This window comes from Ranitomeya imitator, chromosome 2 (assembly GCF_032444005.1).
Source record: "Ranitomeya imitator isolate aRanImi1 chromosome 2, aRanImi1.pri, whole genome shotgun sequence".
NCBI classification, from domain to species: Eukaryota; Metazoa; Chordata; class Amphibia; order Anura; family Dendrobatidae; genus Ranitomeya; species Ranitomeya imitator.
Window position 1 is genome coordinate 364,681,413 of NC_091283.1, and position 19,683 is coordinate 364,701,095.

General features: G+C 42.4%; 1 protein-coding gene across 1 annotated transcript in view; it reads right to left on the reverse strand.

The window, feature by feature from the left end:
* LOC138666584 (zinc finger protein 585A-like) overlaps window positions 1-19,170 on the reverse strand; it is a 62,951-nt gene extending 43,781 nt beyond the window's left edge. Inside the window, exons 1-7 of the mRNA XM_069754785.1 lie at window positions 19,121-19,170; window positions 9,180-9,329; window positions 8,871-9,050; window positions 8,664-8,787; window positions 8,483-8,580; window positions 8,217-8,307; window positions 1,711-3,144 (exon numbers count right to left, since the gene is read on the reverse strand). Coding sequence (XP_069610886.1) covers window positions 1,711-3,144; window positions 8,217-8,307; window positions 8,483-8,580; window positions 8,664-8,787; window positions 8,871-9,050; window positions 9,180-9,329; window positions 19,121-19,147 — 2,104 coding nt within the window. The 5' untranslated portion in view covers window positions 19,148-19,170. The remainder of the gene's footprint in view (window positions 1-1,710; window positions 3,145-8,216; window positions 8,308-8,482; window positions 8,581-8,663; window positions 8,788-8,870; window positions 9,051-9,179; window positions 9,330-19,120) is intronic.
* Between the last annotated feature and the right edge of the window lie 513 nt (window positions 19,171-19,683).

The following is a 19,683-nucleotide window of genomic DNA, read 5'->3' on the forward strand; positions in this document are numbered from 1 at the left end:
TGGTGGTTTTGAGTGGGGCTGCGGCTTCTGAGTTTCCTTCCACAGGTGACGAGGTTAATTCGTTAGCTGGCTGCTCTATTTAACTCCACTTAGATCTTTGCTCCATGCCACCTGTCAATGTTCCAGTATTGGTCTGTTCGCTCCTGGATCGTTCTTGTGACCTGTCTTCTCCAGCAGAAGCTAAGTTCCTGCCTGTTTTTCTCTTGTTTGCTATTTTTCTGTCCAGCTTGCTATTTTGATTTTTGTCTTGCTTGCTGGAAGCTCTGGGACGCAGAGGGAGCGCCTCCGCACCGTGAGTCGGTGCGGAGGGTCTTTTGCACCCTCTGCGTGGTTTTTTTTGTAGTTTTTGTGCTGACCGCAAAGTCACCTTTCCTATCCTCTGTCTGTTCAGTAAGTCGGGCCTCTCTTTGCTAAATCTATTTCATCTCTGTGTTTGTGATTTTATCTTAATTCACAGTCATTATATGTGGGGGGCTGCCTTTCCCTTTGGGGAATTTCTCTGAGGCAAGGTAGGCTTTATTTTTCTATCTTTAAGGCTAGCTAGTTCTTAGGCTGTGTCGAGTTGCATAGGGAGCGTTAGGAGCAATCCACGGCTATTTCTAGTGTGTGTGATAGGATTAGGGATTGCGGTCAGCAGAGTTCCCACGTCCCAGAGCTGGTCCTGTATTATTGTAACTATCAGGTCTTTCTGTGTGCTCTTAACCACCAGGTCCATTATTGTCCTAACCACCAAGTCATAACAGGCTGGTATGGCAGAGACACAGGGCAAGTGCGGCAGAGAAACAGGGCTGCTATGGCAGAGACACAAGGCAGGCACGGCAGAGACACAGAACTGGTGCGGCTGAGACACCAGGCAAGCACGACAGAGACACAGGGCTGGTATGGCAGAGACACAGGGCAAGTGCGGCAGAGACACCAGGCAAGCACGACAGACACACAGGGCTGGTATGGCAGAGACACAGGGCAAGTGCGGCAGAGACACCAGGTAAGCACGACAGAGACACAGGGCTGGTATGGCAGAGACACAGGGCAAGTGCGGCAGAGACACAGGGCTGGTACGGCAGAGACACAAGGCAGGCACGACAGAGACACAGGGCAAGCATGGCAGAGACACAGGGGGCCTGAGGACTTAAAGAAAGCGCTGACAACAAATGCAGCGTATACCCAAAGAAGCACAGGCGTCTTATGTAGGAAGACGCCGGGAAGAAATACCCGATGGGCGCCGCCATGTTGGGGAAGAGCCATCAGGACGCAACCTCCCAGGGAACCCAGAGGCGGAGGAGGCGCGACTGCACATGTGCGAAGTAACGACGTGCCGAGATTCGGAGAAGACAGAGGAGGGGCGGCGAAGGACTGAGTCGGGAGCGCGCCGAGGGATGGGAGAAGACAGGTAAGTATCCGAGGCCGTGACAGAATGCTAAGACTTTGCTTTCTTTTTAAGCATCATACATAAGATTTATTTAACACCAGAGTTATTGTCAAAGATGGATAACAAAAATAAGCCCAAATGACAGATTATATTGACGAACACTCATCTTATTTAATGGCTATGCTTTAAAATGCAATTTTATGTGGCTCTTAATTTAAATATTTACGCACTTGTTTCAACAGCCTAAGTCCTCTTAAACTCAAAATATGTTTTTTTCCTGTGAGAGTTTTTCTTGGTGTTCAACAAAATATGATTTTGAATTAAAACATTTCTCACCTTCTAGGTATGTTGATAGCTTCTCCCTATATGAGATTTTTGATGTTCAAGAAGATGTAATTTGTAGAAAAAACACTTCCCACATTCTGAACATGAAAAGCGTTTCTTCACTGTATGAGTGCTCTGATGGAGAATTAAATGTGATTTCCGATTAAAACGTTTCCCACAATCTGAACAAGAAAAGGGCTTTTCTCCTGTATGAATTCTTCGATGGACAACTAAAAGTGATTTTCGAATAAAACATTTTCCACATTCTGAGCATGAAAAGGGCTTTTCCCCTGTGTGAATTTTCTGGTGACTAACAAGACTTGATTTCACTCCAAAACATTTTCCACATTCTGAACATGAAAAAGGTTTCTCCCCTGTGTGAGTTCTCAGATGCGTCGAAAGCTGAGATTTATCTGCCCAACATTTCCCACATTCTGAACATGAAAATGGTTTCTCTCCTGTGTGAGTTCTCTGGTGCTTAACAAGACTTGATTTATCTGAATAACATTTTCCACATTCCAAACATGAAAAAGGCTTCTCCCCTGTGTGAGTTCTTTTATGAATAATAAGATATGATTTCTTGGTAAAAAGTTTCCCACATTCTGAACATGAATATGGTTTCTCCCCAGTATGAGTTCTCTGATGTACACCAAGCCTCGATTTATCTGAAAAATATTTACCACATTCGGAACATGAAAATAGCTTCTCCCTTGAGTGAATTGTCTGGTGTCTAACAAGATGTGTTTTATCTGCATAAGATTTCTCACATTCTGAACATGAAAAAGGCTTCTCACCTGTGTGTAATTTCTGGTGTCTAACAAGGTTTGATTTATCTGTAAAACATTTCCCACATTCTGAACATGAAAATGGTTTCTCTCCTGTGTGAATTCTTTGGTGTCTAATGAGAGATGATTTTTCTGCAAAACAGTTCCCACATTCTGAACATGGATATGGTTTTTCTCCTGTGTGAATTCTCTGGTGTACAACTAGAGCTGATTTATCTACAAACAATTTCCCACATTCTGAACATGAATATGGTGTATTTCTTGTGTGACTTCTCTGATGTCTAACAAAATGTGATTTATCTGCAAAATATTTCCCACAATGTGAACAAAAATATGGCTTCTCTCTGGTGTGAATTCTCTCTTCTGCATGAATTATCTCATGACTAATAGGCTTTGATTTCTGGTTAAAATAGTTACCAAACTCTGAAGAAGAAAATCGTTTCTCCTCTGTGTGAATTTTTTGATGTGTAACAAGAGTTTTGAGGGAAAAACTTGTTTCACTATCTGCACTTGAAAATGGTTTCTTTGCAGGTATTGAATCTTTGCTGTGAAGAGATGAGGGTTTATCTGGAAAATTGGAATTCATTTCAGTTATATCCTGTATGATATCATCTGATTTAAAAATTGAAGATGTCAGGTGTCCCTCTGATCTCCTCATAGAGTTATCTGCCAAGAACAAAGATATTTTTTTATAGAATATCCTTAGAAAGTATATTTAACATTTCTAAAATATACATATAAGTTGTAAATTATATAGCAAACTTCAATTATTTACTACAAAAACATCAGTTCACCAGCTAACATTTGACCTCAGGGAAGGAACCAGTACAGCTTGATGTTCCACTCTTTATTAATTCAATCGTCCAAATATTGAAATAATAAGCCATCAAAAATTGGTATGCAGCTCAAATTTATACAAATAATAATTTCGACTTTGTCCCCCAAAACAACTACACTTTTGTTCTTTCTTTTGTCAATGGAAAAATAAAGGGTTTCCGCATAACTAGTAGCTGATAGACTCTTGAAAAGCAGCATGTCTTCTATAACCCAATCAAGCAAAATCTATGCTTTCAAAGCCTAATGCCCCCCTTGCTTTTTTCTTTTGAAATTATTTTCATTGTACTTTTAAAGTTGTGCTACAAAACAGTTTTATAGAAGGATTAGATGAACAATCATTGATCCAATTAACCCCTAAATGACCAGAGGTATTTTTGGTTTTCCCATTTTCGATTTTTGCTCCCCTTCTTCCCAGAGCCATAACTTTTTGATTTTTCAGTCAAAATGGCCTCGTGAGTGCTTGTTTTTTGTGGGACGAGTTGTACTTTTGAACAACACCATTGGTTTTAACATATCGTGTACTGGAAAATGGGAAAAAAATTGCAAAAAAAACCCAATCCCACAGTTGTTTTTTTTTTAACATGTTCACTAAATGCTAAAGCTGACCTCCTATTATGATTCCCCAGGTCATTACGAGTTCATAGACACCAAACATGTATACGGTATTTTTTATTTAAGTGGTAAAAAAATTCCAAACCATGGATGGCTCCAGTACAAGTTGTTATATAATTATATAATGGACATTTGTAGAATTCTTAACATGGAAAATATATTTCATGCTCTTGAAGGTAAAATACCAGACCTTTATGTATTAGTTATGGTCTTCTTTTACATTTTTATTCTAACAAAATTTTTGGAGGCATTTAAAAATATCATGTGGGTGGGTTACTCGGCCTACATGTACTCACTTTAGGATAATACAAATCTCCCACATATGTTATAGTTACCCTGTGCTGAACTTTGGATATAAAAGGGAATAATTATTGTCACAGATATTAAAAAAGAGGGACTCGTTATACAAATAGAATGAGAGAATTCAGATTTCTTTCTCTGTATGATACTGATCAACCATGGGAAACAAAAACTTACATTAGAAAAATAACATGCTCCCCACCATAGCTTAGAACAGAGGTCTCAAACCAAGCTGAATAAATAGGCTGCATATATAAAAAAAAAATTAATTGACGGGTCACATTCGCCATTTTTTGTTTAAGTACAACGAAAAGCTGTGTTTTTGGATTGTTTTATTTAATTTATTTTTTTAAGGTGTTCACTGTATGGCTTATGGTACAGATTAACAGCTTGGGTCGTTGCAGCAGTTTGTCAGTTTTGACATATGGAAGGCACCTATTGATGGAGATGCTGGCTTTTTTTAAGGGCGGTTACAGCGGTATGTGGGAAGTTACCTTCCTCTGGCAAATATTGGGAAGGTGTTAAAAAAATCCTTCCCTCCATATTCACCTACCACAAGCAATTCAGCAGTTTGGGAAAGAGACACCTCCGCTTCATGTGTGATCATAAGCAAAGAGTGGTAATAAATACTTGCATATCCAATTCAAAGAGTGATTCAAGTGGGGGTACCACAAGGCTCTGTCTTGGCCCCAGCGTTGTTCAATATTTTTTATAAATGATCTAGACAAGGGAACTGAAGGTAAACTAAACAAATGTGCAGAAGACAAAAAGTTAGGAGAGATAAGACACTAGAGAAGACAGAGAAAGGATTTTGAAGGATCTAGATAAGCTTGAACAATGGACAGCAACTAATAGAATGGTATTTATGAGGGAGAAATGCAAGATTCTACATCTGGGCAAGAAAAATTAAAATTACATCTACAGAATGGGAGGAATACAACTAAGTAACAGGACGTGTGAAAGGACTTGGGTATACTAATAGATCACAGATTGCATGAGTCAACAGTGTGATGCAGCAACAAAAAAGGCAAACACAGTTCTGGGATGTATTAAGAGAAGCATTTAGACCACAAGAAGTAATTATACCTCTATACTCTTCCTTGGTCAGACCTCATCTTGAATACTGTGTCCAGTTCTGGGCACCACTTTTTAAAAAATACATTGAAAAACTGGAGCAAGTTCTGGGAAGTGCCAGGATGGTGAGAGGACTGTAAAGTATGTACTTCAAGAACAGATAAAGGAGCTGGGAATGTTTAGCTTGCAAAAAAGAAGGCTTAGAGGAGACTTAATAGCGGTCTTCAAATATCTGAAGGGATGCCACAGTATAGAGGGATCATCCTTATTCTCAATTGCACATGGAAACATGAGAAGCAACTGAATAAAACTGAAAGGGAGAAAATACAGATTAGATATTAGAAAAAACTTTTTGACAGTGAGGGTGACCAATGAGTGGAACAGGCTGCCATGAGAGGTGGCAAGTTCTCCTTCAATGTAAGTCTTCAAACAGAGACTGGACAGACATCTGACTGAGATGGTTTAGTGAATTCTGCATTGAGCAGGGGTTTGGACATGATGACCCTGGAGGTCTCTTCCAACTCTAACATTCTATGATTCTATGTATCCAAAGTAGGCAAGTCCTAGCTTGGTGATCCTTGCTTTGAGTGACATGTCTGGCTTCATTTGTTCGAAAATTGATTTATTTGATCTTCTTGCCATCCATGGTATTGATAACATTCTTCTCCAGCACCACATTCCGATGTCGGCGATTCTTCTTTTATCTTGTTTTTTATCGTTCAGGTTTCACATCCGTATTTTACCACAGAAAAGACCAAACTATGTACGAGCTGTGTCTTTGTCGCCAGTAAGATGTTCCTTGATTTGAAGACCATGTTCAGTGACTTCATTGATTTGCCCACAGCTATTCTATTGATTTCAGGTGTCGTTACTGCATCTTGAGTTATCATTGATTCGAGTATGTTGAAGCCGTTTACAACTTCCAGTTCATACCTGTTTATCTCAAATGTATCCCGTTAGTACCTGGCAGTAGACAATATCTTTATGTTGAGTAGCAGTCCCATGTTCGAGCTTTCCAGCTTGACACACCGTAATTCATTCCATCTAAGGTTCTTGCTATCAGTGTTGTATTTCCTGTGTATTTAAGATTATTGATGATTCGGCCAGCAGAGAAATGGTGACAGTATGCAGCCTTGTTTGATGCCTCACTCTACTTTGAACCATGCAGTGTTGCGGTGTTCCGTTCCGACTTTTGCTTCTTGGTTGATATAAAAGTCGTTAATGAGGCTTATCGGATGGTTCAGCACACCCATATACTTCATGGCTTTCCAAAGTTTCTGGTGATCAACACAGTTGAAGGCTTTACTGTAGTTGATGAAGCAAAAATAGTTCTCCTTGTTGCATTCTTTGGCCTTTTCCATTATCCATCTACAATTAGAAATCACATCTCTTGTGCCTTTGCCTTTTTTTAATCCTACATGTTCCTCTGGCATCTCTTTGTCAAAGTATGGCTTTAGCCCTCTTTGTAGGATCTTCAGTAACATTTTGCTGGCATGAGGTAAGAGCGCAATAGTCCGATAGTTTCCACAGTCCGTAGCATCTCCCTTCTTTGGAATAGAAATAAACACAAATCTTGTCCAGTCCTTGGGACATTTGTCTGTATCTGTTGACACAGGCATGTGAAGACATCAACTATTGCTTCAGAAGACTTTATTAGCTCTAAATATTGACACATCCAGGCGCTTTGGTGTTTGACAGAAGCTATGTGCGAATCCTAATACTGGAAAGAGATAGGGCACTGCTGACCTGAAGAGTTTACACTCTACAGCAGAGAAAGAACCCCACTGACCATATGAATTTATACGTTACAAGAGAGGGAGGACCCCACTGGGTAGAAGAGCTTACACTGTACAGTATTTAAGTGAGAGAACTCAGCTGACCATAACAGCTTAGACTCTAAAGAAGAGAGAGACTTACGCACTGACTTTGCACATGGACAATGACTTTGCCATACAAACTGTGCTCGACTGGGAAAAGATTATCTGTAATGGCTATGGTACTGACCACCACTGTACAAGGTATGATAATCTGCTAGATATCATAGCTGCAGGAATGATGAGGAAGCCATTGCGGCAATGAAAACTTAAATAAACTCTCTCTTGATGCTTCATCAGTGTGGAAAATGGTGGCAGGCAAGATTTTTTTTGGAAACCATGAATCAAATCTCACAATGTTTGAATTTGCAAGAAATTGTGAATTTCAGGAAATTCGACTCAAACTTGATCATTCTCGGATCAATCCACTCATCTCTAGTTGTAATATATTAGTACATGGGAAAAATATAAACAAAAAGAGTTTTGGAAATGTGTGGAAGAATAAATGATTAAAGGTTTTACTCTTTTGTTCTCCTCTCTGAGTAAGTGGAGGTTGGGAAAGAGTTTAACAACAAATATAATTAAAAATGATAATTGCATTCTCTTGTGTTTATGTCTCTAGTTTTTATATATTAGTATAAAAATAAAAATAAAAGATTGAAGACAAAAAAAAAAAAAAATCACATTTGTCTCTCACCACACATGGACTGGTGTCTCTTCATAAAAGCAAGGCCCACCATACGGATTACTGAATAATTTTCTTACGATGATTTTCTAAGTGGTCAGCACATTCTACATACGTTGTGATTTGGCTTTTCAGTTTAGAGATCTGATCGGCTTTGGGTCAACATCTTCTAATTCAAAGGTTAAGGTGGATCCTTTGAGCTGTACGCTCTAACTAAAACCAGTCTCACTCCAACAAAGGGATTTACAATGCCCAAAGTAACGGGGATAGTTTCCGATGGAGGACCATGGATTGGTTTAGTAGAACAGTGACCTCTTGATTGTGAAATGGTTGGACTACATCGCCAATAAAGCAGCCACACCCAGTATCTGAGAATAATCTGTGATTTCTCCGCATTCTCTGTGGTTACTACTCACCTGGGTTTTCACATGTAGGAATCTCCTCTTTACACCACTTATCACCCATCACATATGTCTCTGTAGTATAAATATGGGTCAGATCTTTAACCTGAAACAAATTTTGGAAAAGACAGATGGAGAAGTCACATCTATGATCAGCTCTAATCCTACCATCTCCACAGTTCTCATTACACAAGTGTAAAACATAATACTGGTGGATAAAACAAGACATTCACAGCCATCTACACATCATAGGGGACATCTCATGTCACCTCTCCATCTACCTGAAGATCTTGAGGAAAATTGGGATTTTCTTGTTTATAGTCCTCTGTAAGGAGAAGATGGGGGCATCTCTCTGGTGTTGTCCGTTTACAGGGTGGAACTGGAGGAAACACATACATGGACTGAATTTATTCTTTACATACAGATAATTATAGGTCATGTGTATTCAGTCCGGTCTATTACCTGGTGATGTGAGAGGCTGGGGAACCTCCATACTGACATCCTTGTACAGATCTTTGTGTCCTTCTAAATACTCCCACTCCTCCATGGAGAAATAGACGGTGACATCCTGACACCTTATAGGAACCTGACACATACAATGATACCATCATCCCCCAGGTCCCTTCATAGTGTTACCTTGTAACGTCCCAGTATTCACAGCAGTGTCACCTCTCCAGTAAGCAGCTCAATCATCTTGTAGATGAGTTCTAGTATCTTCTGTTCATTGATGTCCTCATTCATCCAGGGATGAAGTGGAGGCCCCGTGATTGGGCTCTGGGGTCTTCCCCATCCCTCAGACACAGGGGTCTGACAGCGCTCACTAGAGGTCTTCTTCACTATTGTGTAATCCTGGTTAAGGAGAGACACATTAATAAATCTCACTACAGACATTTCTAGAGTCCTCACCTCTCCAGTTCTGTCCATTTGTTATTCCCATAGATAAGAATGATGTAATGTGACGTCATCAGAATCTCTCACCTCTCCAGTAAGCCGGAAGAGGATCTCTAGGGTGAGGTGTAATAGGCTCTCTGCCATCTTGTCCCTGTCCCTATCCATCCTTAATGGGTCAATCAGGAAAGTTCTTTTATATAGAAAATCTCCACTGAGAGGATCCGATATTGTTAGAATCTGAATGAGAAGAAGATGAGCTGATGTAACATCATAAAGAATCCCATGTAATAATACAATTACTGGTGATAATAAGGGGAGACATGTCAGGAGATGGAACATGTAGATGTTTTATTCTCTTTGTCTCGTATGGACTGGAACATTAGACAAACTGGTTTATGAATACATTTCCTCCATGGTCCCAATGAGTGGCTATGTTGGTCACTGATTCGGCCACTGATTGAATGGAGGGATCAAATGTTCATCGGAATTGACCAGGAAATACAGATACTGGTGGGGGACCCAAACAGTGGTGGCACAGGAGTAGTGGGGGATCATTAATGTAAGTTTACTTTTAGGTTATATTCACATGTTGCCTTTTTGCTGCTCTCTTGGCAGCAAAGAAGCAGGGTTTGATACGCTTTTTTGCTGCATTTTTTATGCTGACAGTTTACTGCCTGTTGTTCCTGAGTTCTCCGCACCAAAAAAACCCAATACCTGCATTTCTGCTGCTTTTTTGCACTTACTGCTTTCAATGGGTGAAAAAAAACACTGCATGAACACTGAAAGACGTGACATGCTGCAGTTTTCACAAAACGCAGCAATTCTCCAATTCAGTTAGGAAAAAAAAACATATGTGTGCATAAGATTTCTGAAATCTCATAGCTTTTGCTGGTACTGTAAATGCAGATTTTAATTTGCATAAAAAATGCAGGAAAAACACCAAGGTCACTTACCGATAACCGTTTTTTCCAGAACCCATGACAGCACACCTGAGAGAGGGGATCCGCCCAGTTAGGACAGGAAACCTACTGAAAATAAAAGGGCGGTACCTCTCCCTCACTTCAGTTGGTTTACAGAGCATGAGAGGCCCCCCTGGTTAGTACACATGGCAAAACCATCACCACATCATATCAACTAACCCACCCAAACTATAGTGCACACCAAAAGATTGAAAAGGGGGGAATATACGGGTGCCATCATGGGTTCCGGAAAAAACGGCTACCGGTAAGTAGCCTTGTTTTCCCTTCTCCCATGACAGCACACCTGAGAGACTTTTCGAGAATGAAAAACCTTAGGGAGGGACCACCGCTTGCAGCACCCTTCTACCAAAGGTTAAATCAGCAGAGGAGGACAGATCTAGTTGGTAATGCTTAAAGAAGGTGGATGGTGAGGACCAGGTAGCAACCTTACATATCTGATCAATTGATACCTCTGCCTTTTCTGCCCAGAAGGTAGCCACGGCTCTGATGGAGTGAGCCTTGATGCCTTCAGGAACCGGCGCGCCACTCACAGAATAGGATAAATAAACTAATGGCCTCCCTGATCCATCTGGCAATGGTACATTTAGATACACAGTACCCCTTTCTGCTACCCTGGAAGGCTACAAATAGAGACTGATCTTTCCTCCACGGACTAGTCATAGACATGTAACGTAACATGGACCTTCTTACATCTAACGTATGGAATTTTTCCTCCCCTGGATTTGTAGGGTTACTACAAAAAGATGGCAAGGTGATCTCCTGGCTCCAATGGAACTTAAGAACTACCTTGGGGAGATAGGCAGGATCTGGTCTTAGAATTACCCTGTCCTCAAAAACCTGAGTGTATGGAGGGCATAAAAACAAGGCTTGTAAGTCGCTTACCCTACGGGCTGATGTTAGGGCCACTAGCAACACTGTTTTAAGCGTGAGGAATTTTGGTGACAATTCCTGTAAGGGCTCAAATGGGTCTTTGGTTAGCGCCTTTAAAACTAGATTTAGATCCCAGGTAGGAATTTTCGGTACTATAACCGGTCAATATCTACTACAGGACTTTATCAAAAGGGACACCCACCTATTGGATGCTAGGTTACAATTATATAAAATTGAACCTTGAGTGTACTAGTTGCTAACCCAAGTTGTAATCCTGTCTAGAAATTCTAGAATAAGCCCCAATGGCGCCACCTCCCCCAAATGTTGACCCAGGAATTCCAAAAATTTCCTCCATGTTCTACCATAGATTCTAGATGTAATCGGCTTCCTACTCTTCAACAGGGTGGAGACTAGCCCTGGAGAGAACCCCCAGCGACTCAGTAACACCCTCTCAAATTCCATGCTGTCAGATGGAAGCCTTTCACCTGAGAGTGGCATACTGACCCCTGGGTAAGTAGCTCCGGAGCCTCTGGCAAAATCCATGGATCAGAAACTGACATCTGCCATAGAAGGGAGAACCACGGTCTCCTTTGCCAGAATGAAGCAATGAGGATCACCCTTGCTTGATCCTCTCTGATCTTCCTCACTATCATCGGAATCATTGTTATCGGGGGAAACACGTAGGCCAGGGTAAATTTCCAGGGTATGGGCAGGGCATCTACCACAAACTGATTTTCTGACGGATTTAGAGAGCAGAAATTCCTGACCTTTCTGTTGTGTGAGGTGGCAAATAGGTCTATCACTAGCTTGCCCCTGGCCTGTACTATCTGCTGGAAAACTCGAGGGTTCAGGGACCATTCTCCCTGTCTCGATCCCGTGCGACTCAGGAAGTCTGCTTTTGTATTTTCGACACCTCTTATGTGAAGTGCAGTGAGGGATAACAGGTGTTGTTCTGCTAACTGAAACAGGACACTGGCTACCTCCATAAGAGTACGGGATCTCGTTCCCTCCAGGCGGTTGATGTAGGCTACCACTGCTCGATTGTCTGACATAACCCAGGTATAGCGGCCACGAAGCATGGGAAGAAAATGTCTTTTTCCACAGCTCCTTTATATTTGAACCCTGAACTTTTTATAGAGAAGACCATGTTCCCTGTACATGTGATCTTAGATGTGCTCCCCATCCCGTATCACTCGCATCGGTCATGATGATATCTTCCACTGGTCTTAGCCACTCTACCCCCGATGCTAAATGCTTTCTTATAGTCCACCAGGTTAAGGAATCTCTGACGATCAAGGAAAGATGAACTTTTCCTTCCAAATGTCCTTTTAATTATTTCTGCACTGACAGGACCTCCCACTGTAGTTATCTTAGGTGAAACTGAGCCCATCTCACTGCTGGTATACAAGATGTTAGAGAGACTAGCAGTGACATTGCCCTTCTCAGTGTCATTATGGGCTGTTTTGCTGACAGAAACAAACCCCTTATCTTGACAATTTTGCTCTCTGGCAGAAGGCAGAGTTGGAGTTCGGAGTCTAGTACCAACCCGAGGAAGGATTGTACTTTTTTTGGTACTAATTTTGATTTGAGAGTATTCACCACCCATCCCAGCTCCGTTAGAGTTGAAGTCCCTTTTTTTACTTGATCTATACAGTGACTTTCCCATCCTCCCTACTGTGAGGAAGTCGTCCAAGTACAGGATAACTATGTCCCAAGAACAAAGGTAAGACATCACCTCTGCCATTACCTTGGTAAAAAACCCTTGGAGCTGTAGACAGACTGAATGGAAGGGCTGCATATTGGTAGTGCCTGATCTGTCCCTAGATACATAGAGCTACCCTCAGGTACATTTGATTATCCCGATGGATTATAATATGGTAATAAGCATCCTTTAAGTCTATCACCGCCATGAAGCAGTGCTGGAATAACATTTTTACCATTGTGTTTATTGACTCCATTTTGAAGGAGGAATTTTCTACCCACTGGTTGAGGTTTTTAAGATTGACAATGGTTCGCTAAGAACCGTCCGGCTTTTGTATCAATAAGAGGGGGGAATAAAATCCCCTTCCTTCCTCTTGCCTCGGGACTTCCTGTAGAACCTGTTTCTGTACAAGTCCCAAGACCTCTATCTCCAGGGCTAGTTGTTCCTCCTGAGACTTCCTGCGAGGTGTCAACACAAAGGTCTGTCGGAGTGGATGGATGAAATGTATTTTTAAGCCGTCTCTGATGATATTTAGAACCCAACCACTGTGGAAATAGAGAGCCTTCCCCTACCTCTGACCTGATTTTTTTGAAGACGTGGAGAGCCCTCTAAACGTGTAACCAGATCCCTTTTTGTCCTTAAAGTCCCAACTCTTCCTTTCTCCTGAGAGACGACCTCTATTAAATTTTCTTCTCCGGAAAGAAGGTTTCCTGGTTTCAGGATGGAAACGGGGAAAACCCTTCTTTTTATCCCAGGCTTTCTCCAAAATATCCTCTAGTTTTTGCCCAAAGAGGAATTGACCGTCACACGGGATGGAACAGAGTCTGTTTTTTAAGGTAAATCATCCGGACACCCTTTTAGCCATATTGCGCGTTTCACTGCACTCGAAAGGCCTGCTGCTCTGGCTGCCAATCTTATGGAGTCCGCTGAGGAGTCCACTAAAAAGGATGCTGCCCCCTGTACCAGAGTCATGTTAGCTAAGATCTCCTCCCTTGGAACTTTATTTCTCAGCTTGGTAACTTGTTGCAGCCAGATCATGAGAGCGAGCAGTACACGTCCCAGCTATTGCTGGTTTCAAGCCCCCTGCTGCTGCCTCTCAGGTGTGCCTCAAGAACCCATCTGCCTTTTTGTCCAGTGGGTCTCTTAGCACGCCAGAGTCCTCTAAGGGCAGAGACAATTTTTTAGAGGACCTAGCCACTGCCCCATCAATTTTAGGGATTTTTTCCCAACTCTCGGAATCTTTTTCCTCGAAGGGGTACCTCCTTTTAGAAGAGGAAGGTAAGCTACCCGACCTCTCTGGTTTCTTCCACTCTTTATCTATCTATAAGTGCCTTCACCATTGAATTAACTGGGAAGGTACGCTTCCTCTTTTCCTCCAAACCCCCAAACATAATATCCTCCAAGGATCTAGGTGTTTTGTCCTCTTTAAAACCCATTGTGAAATGGACTTCTTTAATCAATCTGTCCATATCCTCGGTTGGGAAACACGGATGGCCTCCAATATCACTGTCCGAGGAGTCTGAGGATTGGAAAGAGGAGGAGGTGGGAGACGGGGATCTCTCAAGGCAGTCCCCACCAGGAGAGGCTTCAGAATCTGTGAGGATTTTATGGTACTTCTTGCTTTCTTTTTTTAGGGCAGATTTTAAGGATCCTTTTACTTGAGTAAAAAAGAAAAAACTTGAACCGCTGTCTGTCAGCACAAGGGTCCCTGTCAGGCCAGGAAACCCAACTGAAGCGAGGGAGAGGTACCGCCCTTTTATTTTCAGTAGGGTTTCTGTCCTGACTGGGAGGATCCCCTCTATCGGGTGTGCTGTCATGGGGGAAGGGAAAACACAATTGTGAACGTAACCTGATTATTTTAAAACTTTGTTTTTTATTTTACTTTATAGCTACTAATACATAGAGGCTGATGTAGGGTCTTGACCCTGACAACATTATTAATTTTTTCTTTCCATCTACTAATAAATCATATATATTTCAGGTCACACACACAAGAAGCAGTTTCTTCCTCGGAGTCGGCAGCTGAATATGTTTCTCATAGACTCATCTTCCATAACGCTAATTCTCGTCTCATTTACCGACACTGGAATCGGCATGAGCAATACTGCAGGAGATATTCATTACACGTGCCACGAGAAATAACTACTTCATGATGAGGACGACATCTTCATCTTCTACAACGGCTCTAGAAACATATCTGGCCGGAGTCTGTCACTGAGTCCATCACCACCAGCCGCCTGTATGAACGTTTCCCATCTTCCCCGGGATTTAATCTTCTATCAAGTTAGATCTCAGAAGAAGTTTTAGCCATTTGACAGGAAATGTGTCTCAAAATAAATATTTTTTCAATGTTTTGAATTTAAGTTAAAAAGTTTATTAATAAGTGTATAAAATGAAATGGTGTACATTTTTTTAACACTTTATCTCAGTCTTTGGGAGCTGCCATTTTTATTTGCTGGTTTGTAAGTTTCTGAGAATTACACTTGCACACTGCAAATATGGTAGCTCTTGGGCATAGCAGACTGAGGTGAGTGTCCCACTGTATCTCCTATGCTGTGGCCATGGCTGTGGAGTCAGTAAGCCAAATCACCGACTATCTCCTCAATTTTCCTGACTTCCGACTCCACAGCACTGGATTACTTAGATCAGGAATTGAACAGACATTTATAGCACATTTCATAACTTTCCCAAATTCTTTTGAAAACATTTACAGCACTTCCTGCATTGTACTACTGTACCCAATTTATATATTTTAGGAGTCGGAATCGGTCCATTTTATATCGACTCCAAGTCCACCAAAATGAACACAGACTGACTCCACATTCCTGGTTGTGGCTACCTCAGCTGTTAACTGGACATGTGCTAGGATAAAATATCCTTCTATCACCTGTAATTACTTTCAATTGAGCAGAGCCGTCATATGATTGTGGCATTCAGATCACAGTAATTACCGGTGAGCAGTAAGCACAGGTGCTGGCTCCATGGCTGCAGTGGTGATTTCATACAGTGACATGTACAGATGAAAGGATGATAAAACCTCTGCAGCCCTGCTTCCCAGAACCTGGTAAACATTTATTGAAAATTACTGTGATATGAGCGGAGCAGTCATGTCATTGCGGCTGCAGTGCTCACATCACAGTAAATACTGGTGAGTGCTCACTAGGTCCAGGCACCAAGGCTGTGGCGATGACTTCATCCAATGGCAAGTACACGTCACTGAGTAAAGCCACCACTGCAGCTCTTGTGCCTGGTTCTGTGCTCACCGTTCATTGGCAATTACTCAGATCACAGTAATTGTCTGCTGAGCTGTGTACCTAATACTATCATGTGTTTTACAGTACTCTGAGCCATATAGCTAATCCTTTCATATATGATGCAGTACTCTGAGCCAAATATCTAATTTCATGTGTGATACAGTCCACTCAGCAGTGTATTTAATATTATCATGCGTGAGCCTGCTGAGCCATGTATCTAATCCTATCATGTGTGCTACTGTTTGCTGCGCAGTTGATAAAATCCTATCATGTGTTTTACAGATTGCTTAGCTATGATGCAATCAGATCACATGTTGTACAGTCCACTGGGCCATGTATCTAATACGAACATATGTGATACTGACAGCTGAGCCGGGTATCTAATCCTATCATATATGAGCCTACTGAGCTGTGTGCTTAATCCTTACATGTGCCACAGTTCACTGGGCTGTGTATGCAATCCTATGTGGGATTCAGTCCACTGAGAAGTGTATCTAATCCTGTCATGTCTGATTTAGTCCACTGAGCCGTGTATCTAATCCTATCATGTGTTTCGTGGTTTGATGAGCTGTGTATGCAATCCTATCGTGTGTGTGATACAGTCCACTGAGAAAAATATCTAATCTTATCATGTGTGATAGTCTGCTGAACAGTGTATCCAATCCTATTGTGTCATACTGACAACTGAGTTGTATATCTAATCCTATCATACTGACAGCTGAGCTGTGTATCTAATAATTTCATGTGTGATACTGTCTGCTGAGCTGTGCAATTATTGTACTGCAACCCCAATAATATGACTGCTCTGCTCAAATCTCTCTACAGACGGGTGAGCATGGCTACGACAATAATCCCAGCAGATTAACCGTTTACCTTTGCCCAAAACAACCACAGCATTGAGAAGGTTGTCAGTAATTGGGGGCTCCCTTGTCAGCTTATTGCCCCTCCTTAAAGAAGTTGTCCACTACTTGGACAACTTCTTGTCATACCCCTCGCTTGACGCCCATAAAATAATAAAGCCTATACTCACCTCCCATGCTGGCGCCATTCCCGCAGTCTTCCTCCTTGGAGGTCTCGTGCGGTGATGTGACACGTGACGCCGGTGCCTAATCAATGCTGGCATCACTGTCCTTGCCTTCAGACAAATAGAACATGAAGATGAACATGAAGTCTGGGATCAGCTGCAACCTGGACTTCCTCTTCATGATCGATTTGTCCAAAGGTGGGGACAGTGACGCCAGCGCTGATGGGGCGACAACACCGCCCGAGAGCTCTGGGGAGCAGGGCGCCAGCATAGGTGGTGAGTATAGGATTTATTATTTTATGGATGCCAAACATTTTGATGAAGAAAGAATTGTCGTAGAAGTGGACAAGCCCTTTAACTACTCCATTGTGGTGTGCTGCTGGATTGCTTTGTAATCTGGAGGCTAATAATAGATTCTGAGCCTGTAGTGTATTGAACTCTGTTAGGCTGTGCTAGAGACAAAGTACAATAAGATACCTCCTATGCCCTCATACACATTAGACTAAAGTCAGCTTAACTGCTGATTTTGGCAGGATCTGCAGGCCATCAAATGTGTAACAGAGCCTCCAGTCAGATAATATTAGGTGAGAGAAGGATCTTGCCTGCTGAATTTCAGAAGCTGATCCCTTTATTATCCTTGCAGATAATTCTCGCTAGAGGAGTCTGCTAATGGCTCTCATAGACCACAGGAAAACTCGACTCAGCCGAATGTCGATGTGTATGGGGGGAGTCAGGAGAGATTGCCGTCAGCCACATGATCATTTTGCCGACAGTTATCTCATGTGTATGGGGCCATTAGTATTACACTGACATGCAGAGATAATACCCCGCACTACAGTAGTACAGGGCATCACCGGAGCCATCAGAGGCTTGTATGCTGTATGATCACACTAATGAGGGTTGTGGAAATGTTGGTGAAATCTCATCCATAACAAGTATTTTATACTCTGTTATCCTAGAAAACTATTAGGCTATGTGTACACGTTGCCGATTGTATGCGTTTTTGCCGCAAAAACGCATACACAACACAACCCATTGAATTCAAAGGGATTCCGCAGTGCTGTGCTAATGCTGCGTATTTTTTCACGGTGGAATCGCATTGTGGACAAATACGCAGCATGCTCATTCTTTGTGCAGAATCGCAGCAATTCCGCACACATAGGAATGCATTGATCCGCTTACTTTCCGCATGGGGCTATGCCCACCATGCGCAAAGTAAGCGATCATGTGCTGATGGTACCTGGATGTGGAGGAGAGGAGACTCTCCTCCAGGCCCTGGGAATAAAAAATCATGATATTCTCACCTTCCGGCGGCCCCTGCGGCCTTCCAGATCCTTGCGATGCTCCCGGCAGCTCACTTTCCCAGTGAAGCCTTGCGACAATGACCTGTGATGATGTAGCAGTCTCGTGTGATGCTACATCATCTGGGGTCATTGTCGCAAGGCGTCGCTGGCAACGGGAGCATTGTGAGGATCGGGAAGGCTGCAGGGGCCGCCGGAAGGTGAGAATATCACGATTTTTTTTTTATTATTATTTTTAACATTCTATCTTACACTATTGGTGCTGCATAGGCAGCATCAATAGTAAAAAGTTGGTCACACTTGTCAAACACTATGTTTGACCAGTGTGACCAACCTGTCAATCAGTTTTCCAAGCGATGCTACAGATCGCTTGGAAAACGCTAGCATTCTGCAAGCTAATCACGATTGTAAAACGCTAGTGTTTAGGGGGAAAACACATGCAAATTCTGCATGCGTTGTATTCGCAACATGGAGTTGCCTGGAAATTTCCACGGCAATTCCGAATGTGTGCACATAGCCTTATGGTGATTATCTCATATATCTTGGGTTCAACTATATCGGTATAAAGGATCAAAGCTGAGTATTTATTAGCCGGTGGGTGATACCATAATGCGGGGGGCACATTGTAATATCGTACTATATGTGAGGGGACGGCAGTACTGTGGTAACATTATACTGCATGGAGGGCACAGTGATGGACATGAAAGGGGCAGTGTACTATGTGAGCAATATGTGTCGCTCACTTCCTGTTTTCCATAGTTGGGTCGTATCTATCAGAGGAAAAGAACCAAACAGTAAGATTACTAGAAAGTGACAACAGAAAAGCATCAAAATAATGTTGGCGCTGAAGTGGTTACTGCCCCCTGCACCCAGTAATGGGGAATCTCCAGCACCTACCTCCACCTGCAGAGCCGCACACCACATATATGGCTGTTCTGTGCACACAGGACCTGTGATGAGGTCACAGGAGGGGAGGAGTCAGGGGTCACATGATCAGGGGCCTCAGTGTATGCAGGACTCTGCTGTGCTGGTTGTCATGGTGCTGGATGAGGGGAAGTTTATGTGTGGGGTCAGGAGGGGTTTACAGGGTGGGTGTAGCAGAGCCGTGTGTGTACGAGGTGTAGGGAGCGGAGCCGTGTGTGTACGGAGCAGTACCACGTGTGTACGGAGCGGAGGAGCGTGTGTTTGGGTTCGTCCAAACTGTAGTTCAATGGTCATAGTCAGGCCTCGTGGGTACAAAAGGAAACTGAATATGGGTAAGAGCAGGACAATTGACCTGCAAACAAATGTGGATAGGGAAATGACCTATAATGACAAGATAAAAAAATAATCTTGAACCAGGAGGTGGTGGTGTAGGTGGAAGAGGCATAGGAGGAGAAGGTAGCCAACGCTGTTTTTTATTTATTTTGGGGGGGTTATTCTGAACACAGGATGTGTAATGATTCGCCAGCCACTCTCTC